We start from the raw sequence: 9353 nt of genomic DNA on the forward strand, positions 1-9353 counted from the left end.
CGTATAATCTCCAGGTATAAATAAAAAATAATTGAAAAGAAGGAATAAATTCATCTCCTGGACATGTATTGCTGTTGCATTAATGTATCTGAATACAAACAGAATATTTAGGAGCCTTCTAAAGGAATGGAATTCTCTATTTTATTGTAATGAATGGGTGTGACTCCGCCTCTTTCACAGGAAGGTTTCCATCAGGTCCGCTCAGGCTGTTTATAAGGAGGAGGCTGTGTGCGGTTTCTTTACTGTTCGTCTGAATAACGAGGGTTTCCGAGATGTCTGGTCGCGGTAAAGGAGGGAAGGGTCTGGGGAAAGGAGGCGCCAAGCGGCACAGGAAGGTGCTCCGGGACAACATCCAGGGCATCACCAAACCCGCCATCCGACGTTTGGCCCGCAGAGGGGGTGTCAAGCGCATCTCCGGACTCATCTATGAGGAGACCCGCGGAGTGCTGAAGGTTTTCCTGGAGAATGTCATCCGCGATGCCGTCACCTACACCGAGCACGCCAAGAGGAAGACCGTCACCGCCATGGATGTCGTCTATGCTCTCAAACGCCAGGGGCGCACTCTCTACGGATTCGGAGGATAAACCCTCATAGACACCTACCCACTTCATCTACACAAAGGTCCTTCTCAGGGCCACCTACCTTCTCATACAAAGATCTATATACCGCATCCATCTCCAAAACTCACTACATCATCCTGAGTGCTGATTGTACACTCTCTTTATAGATCCATTTTCTACCCAATTAGATACAACATTGGATACATTATTTTGTTGTGTTCTTACGTATCTTTAGTAAAGCAGATCGCAGTGTGTATGGTCAGACATCGCACGTGTACCTGGAGATTACACAGAGAACACGAATATTTAACGCTTCATAACAATTGTTCATATTTATAAAGATTATTTTGAAAAGGAAACAAAGATGCATTTTTCCCCCTATTTCTCCTTCCTGGGTGTAAAGCTGAGCGGACCCGATTGGAGACATGAGGAGGAGGGGCGGGGTCTATTCATTTATTGCACTGCAGAGAATTTCATTTATTTAGAAGCTTTTAAATATTTTGCCGAATGAAAACGGATGTAATTCATCAGAAGTGCAATATTTTCTTTATTGATTCATAGTACATATTTTCTGTCATGATTATATATTTGTATCTTTTTTTTTTTTTCAGTTACATAATCCTATGCAGATCTGATAATGTATTTTATTGTACATACTTTTATGTATCTGGCAGCGTCATGATTTCTACCAGTCCATTCACATATTTTATATTATTATTCTAGTTGTAATTTGGGGGAAATCCGTTATTGCTACATCCGATAGAGGCCAGTCCCGTCATCCTATACAGATCTGATGACAAACCTATTCTTCCTTTATTACGGTTTTCTAATTCATGTTCGGAGATTACACAGAGGAGACAAATCACCAGTTATTATTAATAACATTTACATATCTATAAGGGATTACTAAAGAAAAGGAGAAAAAAGTCGCATTTATGTTTCTAAGATAAAGCCATTTAATACTCTGCAGATAATTACTTAGAAACATTGTTGCTGATTTCTAGTTACAAAGTGGATAACGATCTGTTGGATTCATTGTACATATGTATCTGGCGGTGTCATGACTTCTACCAGTCCTTTCACTTTTTATAAATCTAGTAACAGAGAACATATTTTAGATTATTCAACAATCTTCTGAATCAATTTCTATTCCAGACTAATCGATGAATCTACTTGAAAATAAAGCGCTAATGATATGTCTCGGATTTGGCGGTATAATAGGGCTGATTATTTCTGTAACGTTCCAAAGAATTCAGGCGGCAAATTTGAAAGTATCAATTTTAAATGTGAGCCAATCAGAGCTGTGGGCGTTTCCTTCATTAACCAATAATGTTTTTGATGAGGAGTCCAAAGAAATGTGTTCTGAGATCTTTCTCTGTTTTCATTGATCTCTATAGTACAAACCCCTTGAAACAATATATTCCAGTGTGTTTAGAATATTCTCCGGAAGAATTTACATTTTTTTATCATTCAATTTCTGTGTCAGATTAGCCGATCTGAGATGATTGAAACGTTCCATTAAAAATGAAGCCAATCCGTTCCATACCCCGCCCGCCATAGTAGGACAATTCTGAGATCTGTGTTCCTGATCAGTTGGGGGGATGATTGTTTTGGTATATAATGAATGATTTCTGGTCTGTAATACATTCGGCAGAATTAAAGTTTGAAGGACAATGACCATGTAAGATGAGCAGATCCCCCAATAATAAATTTCAGACTCTTTATATGTAGTAATTGTTCTCCCTGTACAACTCTCCTGTATTAGAAGTGTGAATAAATAATGTATTTCCTGTGTAAAGCTATGAAGAGAATTGAGGGCTCATTCCATGCGATGTGGTAGACACAATGAGGTATGTGTGGGCTCTTTGTAGAGAGATGTGGGTGGCTCTGAGAAGAGCCTTTGTGTTGTAAATGAATGGATTTGGGAGTAGAAAGGAGTTGTTGGGATTACTTGGATTTGGCGGCGGCCTTGTGGCTCTCGGTCTTCTTGGGCAGCAGCACGGCCTGGATGTTGGGCAGGACTCCTCCCTGGGCGATGGTGACTCCGCCCAGCAGCTTGTTGAGCTCCTCGTCGTTGCGGACGGCCAGCTGGAGGTGTCGGGGGATGATGCGGGTCTTCTTGTTGTCGCGGGCGGCGTTGCCGGCCAGCTCGAGGATCTCAGCCGTCAGATACTCGAGGACGGCGGCCAGATAGACGGGAGCTCCGGCCCCGACCCGCTCGGCATAGTTCCCCTTCCTGAGCAGACGGTGAACACGACCGACTGGGAACTGCAGACCAGCCCGGGATGATCGGGTTTTGGCCTTAGCCCGTACCTTGCCTCCTTGTTTTCCACGGCCAGACATTGTGAGACGTCTGTGTTATTCTGATAAAGATAACCAAATTCGGGCGCTTCCTTATATTTATACCGTCAAAGCTCTGACGTCACACTCTGTGATTGGTTACTTTTCAAGCCCGCCAATAGTGTTCTGACTTGTTTCTAAACCAATCCGTAAACGAAGAAGGAAAGTATTCCACTCCTCCCCATCACATGACTGAATCCTCCAATGAGTGAGGAGGGAGGAGACTCATTTTCATAGGACGCCTATAAAATCAGCACATGAGGGCGGCTCCAGCACACATCGGAGTTGATCTGATTGATCCTAATCATGCCTGAACCAGCCAAGTCCGCCCCGGCGCCCAAGAAGGGCTCCAAGAAAGCCGTGACCAAGAGCCAGAAGAAGGACGGCAAGAAGCGGAGGAAGAGCAGGAAGGAGAGTTATGCCATCTACGTGTACAAGGTGCTCAAGCAGGTCCACCCCGACACCGGCATCTCGTCCAAGGCCATGGGCATCATGAACTCCTTCGTCAATGACATCTTCGAGCGCATCGCTGGCGAAGCTTCCCGCCTGGCTCATTACAACAAGCGCCGCACCATCACCTCCCGGGAGATCCAGACCGCCGTCCGCCTTCTCCTGCCCGGAGAGCTGGCCAAGCACGCCGTCTCCGAGGGCACCAAGGCCGTCACCAAGTACACCAGCGCCAAGTAATCCCCCCATCATCATCATCATCATCCCAACACAAGACACAAAGGCTCTTCTAAGAGCCACCCACCATTTCTATCAATGAGCTCTCATCACATTTTATCTTTAACACAAGTGAAGAATTAACAGATTATGAAAGATCATTTTGTACAATCTGATGGGGAGTTGTACATTTGTGGATGAATTAGAATAAATCCATCCGAATACCAGCTAGTCTTCCAAATTCCCTTTATTGAGAAATTCCAGATCATATTTTTTTTCCCACTTAGACCCGTCCTGTAGAATGGATATTCGGAGGATCTAATTTATAGATGAATATTGTGCTAGTGGGAACAAACCATTCAATCTCATTGTATGTCTTCCCCGTATAAAAGGCATGCATTTTGTCTTCCCCGTATAAAAGGCATGCATTTTGTCACCACTAGGTGTCAGTGTTGCTCCTCGGAGAATACATTGGAGATTTTCCCCGTACATTGAAAGCGGATTTGTATGTATAGAAGGATTACACATATATAATATCTTTATTACGTCATTTTTAACCGACACGTTTGTTTTCCCTTTTATAAATGATCTTGGACTCTTCACAAATCACGATAATGTCTGGAGACACATATACAGGGGGGATGCTTACATATTAGGAATAGTTTAGGGATCATCTGCTTAGAATTTTTACTAATAGATCCCCTTGTGTTTTCATTTTGTCATACAGCATCTATTTTCTTTATGGGGGGTCCAAAGATAGATATATACATAAAATCATCTACTCACCTTAGATCGGGGGGAAGAGACGGATTAGATCATCAGCTGGGCATACATTGTCTTTCCTGGTCTGTATCTCTCCCTCTCTATTTTGTGTGTATATTATACTATATATATATATATATATATATATATATATATATGGTGAATTTAAGTTGCCTCAGATTACATTACAACAGATTAGAAAGTGAAGGTTACACATTGTAATGCAGATTATCATACATCCCTCAGATCCTGGGGGTTATCTCTGTTTGTGTCATCTAATTAACTGAAATATGGCACAAATAATGCAATCTCAATGTTTCTGATTATTACACTGATAAGGAGTCTCTAATCTTTGATTACAAAAATATTTCTTTAGATTGTAAGCTCCATGAGCAGGACGCTCCTATTCATTTTGTATTGAACTGTATAGAGATTGTACTGTCACCCTTGTATTGTAAAGAGCTGTTTAAACTGTTAGCACTATATACATTTTGTCAAATAATATTTTATGTTAATGTAGTACACCAGCACCAAGTAAATCCCCAACACCCCCCATCATCCAAACAAGACACAAATGCTCTTCATAAGACCCTCTCATATGCTCCATATCAGAGCTGTCATTCTCCTTCTAATGGTGACATGATATCATGAGAATTATAGTTCAAATCATGTTTTTGCAGCATTTTCTGACAAATAAAACCCAATTCATGTAAATGTATCGGATTGATTATGTAATCTAGATGTCGCCCTGTGTCCATTCCCTCAAATCCCCCGGTAGGAGTTGGCGGCACACCGATTATAATGTAGATCCAGCAATAGGAGTTCAATGATCTAATGCTGATCCACATGGAACATCTAGAGGTAATGATCGCACCGATCCCAGATGTGTCCGGAGCAGGCAGGACAATGCTGGGGGGACACGATTCATTGTCTGCTCAGCGATCTGTCCCTCCATGTTAGTACAGAATTGTACTGGATGGAACAAGCTGTACAAGTCACCTTTCTACTTGAAGAGTCTCTAAACTTTGATTATAAAAATATGTATGAATAATATTTTCTCTTTTTGGTAATATGGAGATCTTGTATGATGTGGAGGAACTCCCCTCCCCCACCCCACACAAAGAAGGTAACTCTACTAACACAGAAAACGGGAAGATCTTGGCGGGCATTTTAAAAATGGCGCTTTTTTAAAAGTAAACCAATCATGAAAAGGGGTGTGAGTTAGTTGTCCAATCAGAAGGCAGTGATGTATATAAATAGACGCCGCACAGCCCGTGTTCTCACACTTCTTTCTTCTGGAGATTGGAAGCATTGATCAGCCATGGCAAGAACCAAGCAGACCGCTCGTAAGTCCACCGGAGGGAAAGCTCCCCGCAAGCAGCTGGCCACCAAAGCCGCCCGCAAGAGCGCCCCGGCCACCGGCGGAGTCAAGAAGCCTCACCGCTACAGGCCCGGCACCGTGGCTCTCCGAGAGATCCGCCGCTACCAGAAATCCACCGAGCTGCTCATCCGCAAGCTGCCCTTCCAGCGCCTCGTCCGAGAGATCGCCCAGGACTTCAAGACCGACCTGCGCTTCCAGAGCTCCGCCGTCATGGCTCTGCAGGAAGCCTCCGAGGCTTATCTCGTAGGACTCTTCGAGGACACCAACCTCTGCGCCATCCATGCCAAGAGGGTCACCATCATGCCCAAAGACATCCAGCTGGCACGCCGCATCCGCGGAGAGAGGGCCTAATACACCCCCCGACCAACATCCTCATCACCCCCCACACAACACAAAGGCTCTTCTCAGAGCCACCACATCCTCCTTCCAAAGAGCTCCATACTATCTCATCACCACTACATCCTACAAATACTCCTCACCACATCTCTACACCCCCCATCACACCGCACTCACATCTCTAACATTTCTAAGATGATTACAAAGTAACAATTCACACTTCTCTAGGAAGGAGATCTTTTCTCGTGCCGATCTCTTCCCACCACAATACAATATATAGGAGAGGAGAACAAGACACCTTCCTAGAAAGATTCTCTTCATATCTCTAGACTTCCCTCATCATTACCAGGAGATCGAGAAAGAAAACCTGTTCAAGATCAATACAAAGTCATCTCCTCCCCTCCTGTACACAGATCCCGGGATCACCTCTTTCTCAGCTCCGGTGTAGAAATCCTACAACTGACTAGTAAGAAATCTCACACTCACTATTCATTCTTCTGTATGAAGACGAGATTTCCTCTCCCCGATCTATCACAGGAATCTCTCCTCTGCTATTCTACTACTTTCTCTAATCTTCTCTCTCACACACACACCGATCACATTGTTACATCTTACACTCTTCTCTATTTCTTCTTATTCATTATCTACAGAAGACAATTCTTGGCACCCTGGAGAGAGTTGTACATTTCTCATTCCAAGCGTCAAATTATTTTATATGTCAGCCAATCAGCAGATAGTGATCTGTACGGTGAATGTGTGCGGAACACCTTCCACTATCTGTTGTGACAATATGGTGAAAATATGGAATTCTATTCTATGACAGTGAAGAGTCCATTCTCCTCATAACACAATGTTCTTGTTGCTGATCATTCTAACATGTCCGATCAGTGCAATGATTTCCCTCATACCGATCACATGAAATATTGAAGATCCTGAACGATCATCTAGAAAGAGGAAGTGTGAATGTCCCCCTCCCCCGGGAGATCCCACAGACTGTGCGGGAATTGTCGGGGACCTCCAGATCTCCTATCTGCACATGACAGATGTGTGTGGGGTGGGGCCCCTGAAAAGATCCTTTATAGCAGGAGGGATTTCCGATCTACAGGATCTCTAGTAATCATTTGTGGGATTTATCATAAAACGTAATCTGAGATTCCCTGCAAGAGATAAATGTACAATGTGTGATGGGAACATATCATCTCATCTAGACTGTGTGTAAAGTCTATGCGGGCCCTGGTGGGTGTAGGTAGGTGTGGCTCTGTTGGGAGGAGGTGGGTGTAGGTAGGTAGGTGCGGCTCTGTTAGGAGGTGGGTGCGGCTCTGTTAGGAGGTGGGTGTAGCTTTTAGGAGAAGGTGGGTGTAAGTAGGTAGGTGTGGCTCTGTTAGGAGGAGGTAGGTGGCTCTGAGAAGAGCCTTTGGGGGGTGGAGATGAAGGAGTTCTCCGGCTACTGCCGCCTTCCTTTATTTCTTCTTCGGAGCGGCCTTCTTGGGCTTGGCTGCTGTCTTGGGTTTAGCCGCCTTCTTAGCCGGACTCTTGGCGGCTTTTTTCGGCTTGGCTGCAGCTTTGGGCTTCTTGGGGCTCTTTGTCGCCTTCTTGGCGGGAGAAGCTGCAGCCTTTGCCGGTTTCTTGGCGGCCTTCTTGGGGCTCTTGGCTGCTTTGCTGGGGACTTTCTTCTTGGGGGACTTGGCTGGCTTCTTGGCGGCCGCAGGTTTCTTGGGCTTGGCCGCAGCCGATGGCTTCTTCTTGGTGACTTTCTTGGCCTTGTCGCCCTCTTGCTGCTTCTTGTTGATCTTGAAGGATCCGGAGGCTCCATGTCCTTTGACCTGGACGAGGCTCCCCTTAGTCACCAGCGCCCTGATGGCGATCTTGAGGCGGCTGTTGTTCTTGTCCACATCGTATCCTCCGGCGGCCAGGAGCTTCTTGAGGGCGGCCAGGGAGACCCCGCTGCGCTCCTTGGAAGCGGCCACGGCTGTGACGATGAGGTCGGACACGCTGGGACCGGACGGCTTCTTGCTGCCTTTCTTGGCTCCTCCGGCTGCCGCCTTCTTAGTCGCCTTCTTCTTGGCGGCGGGCTCCGCTGGAGGAGCGGCGGCTGGGGCGATCTCAGTCTCCGTCATGATTCTCAACGAGCTTTTGAAAATAGATAAATATCGTGTGTGGTGCTCTGGCTTATATAGAGACGTTCTGCACTACTATTGGTTGATATAGAACTTGCCTTCTGCACTGCTATTGGTTACACGTTAGACACGCCCACTGACTGTCACTCCAGTGTTGGGGAATCTTCTCTCTCTTGTTGTGTTTCCCTGATAGAGAGAAAAACGATTATAATAAGAAACGGAAGGATGTCCAATCTTCATCGAGGACCCGATCTGCTCACTGGACTGTCACTTATCGATCTGTCACTTACCGCTCTCATGATCTGCTCAGGAGGCTGAACACAGAGGCTGCAAACACATCCATCCTCCTGAGTGTGTGTCCCATTCTTCCTTCTACCTGCTTTTCTACACACATTCTCATCAGAAAACAATCTTCTCACATCTCCCACTACAATCATCTTCACATTAGATGAGTGAAGAGTGAAGATCAGGAAACATTTCCCTCTAATACAGAACTCTGCTCATCTATAGCTGAGTAGAAGGAGCCTGGAACAAAAACATCAGCCGGAGACCTGAGATCCTTGTGTGATGTGATGGGGGAGATTGTTAGAGATACAAAGGTGTCATCTGATGAGGACATGTCATATTTCATGTACTATTTATCATTCTTTCCTCATTATGACAACTGTATGTTTGTAGCCACTGCACACAGCAGACTAGTAAATCGTTTATTCTGGTGGTGATGTATCATTATTTCATCATGATAAATATATTGTCATTCAAATACTCTAAGTTTATTGCCACATTTTACCACACAGCTATCTATATAGTCTACTCAGAAAATATACTGTATAAAGAAAAATAAAAATTATATATATATTTTTTTTTATACCAAGGAGAGAATCCGTCAACATTTTTTACCCCCAAAGCTCAGTAATCATTATTTTGTGGCACATCCCATTATAGTCTATGGTGGGTCAATTATTGATAATAAATCTTGGTCATTTGTAGTGATAGATTTCTCTCTAGGGCAGGGGCCTCCCAACTCTCTACACCGAGGTCCAGTTTACTATTGTACTGATCGGACATGTTAGAATGATCAGCAACAAGAACATTGTGTTATGAGGAGAATGGACTCTTCACTGTCATAGAATAGAATTCCATATTTTCACCCACAAATAATATGAAGAGGATTAGCAGCCCCGATGTCACATT

General features: G+C 44.5%; 3 protein-coding genes across 3 annotated transcripts; 1 reads left to right on the forward strand and 2 right to left on the reverse strand.

The window, feature by feature from the left end:
• Positions 1 to 959: 959 nt before the first annotated feature.
• Positions 960 to 2966, reverse strand: LOC141104562 (histone H2A.J). Its single transcript, XM_073594169.1, has one exon. The coding sequence runs from the start codon at positions 2901 to 2903 to the stop codon at positions 2508 to 2510; it is 396 nt and encodes a 131-aa protein (XP_073450270.1). The 5' UTR covers positions 2904 to 2966; the 3' UTR covers positions 960 to 2507.
• Positions 2967 to 5612: 2646 nt separating this feature from the next.
• On the forward strand, positions 5613 to 6340 carry LOC141104549 (histone H3). The gene has a single exon (XM_073594155.1). The coding sequence runs from the start codon at positions 5647 to 5649 to the stop codon at positions 6055 to 6057; it is 411 nt and encodes a 136-aa protein (XP_073450256.1). The 5' UTR covers positions 5613 to 5646; the 3' UTR covers positions 6058 to 6340.
• Positions 6341 to 7438: 1098 nt separating this feature from the next.
• LOC141104540 (histone H1.01-like) lies at positions 7439 to 8195 on the reverse strand. The gene has a single exon (XM_073594142.1). It carries the CDS (start codon positions 8157 to 8159, stop codon positions 7503 to 7505), a length of 657 nt encoding a protein of 218 aa, XP_073450243.1. The 5' UTR covers positions 8160 to 8195; the 3' UTR covers positions 7439 to 7502.
• Between the last annotated feature and the right edge of the window lie 1158 nt (positions 8196 to 9353).

The sequence above is a fragment of the Aquarana catesbeiana genome, linkage group LG08 (assembly GCF_042186555.1).
Source record: "Aquarana catesbeiana isolate 2022-GZ linkage group LG08, ASM4218655v1, whole genome shotgun sequence".
Lineage (NCBI taxonomy): Eukaryota > Metazoa > Chordata > Amphibia > Anura > Ranidae > Aquarana > Aquarana catesbeiana.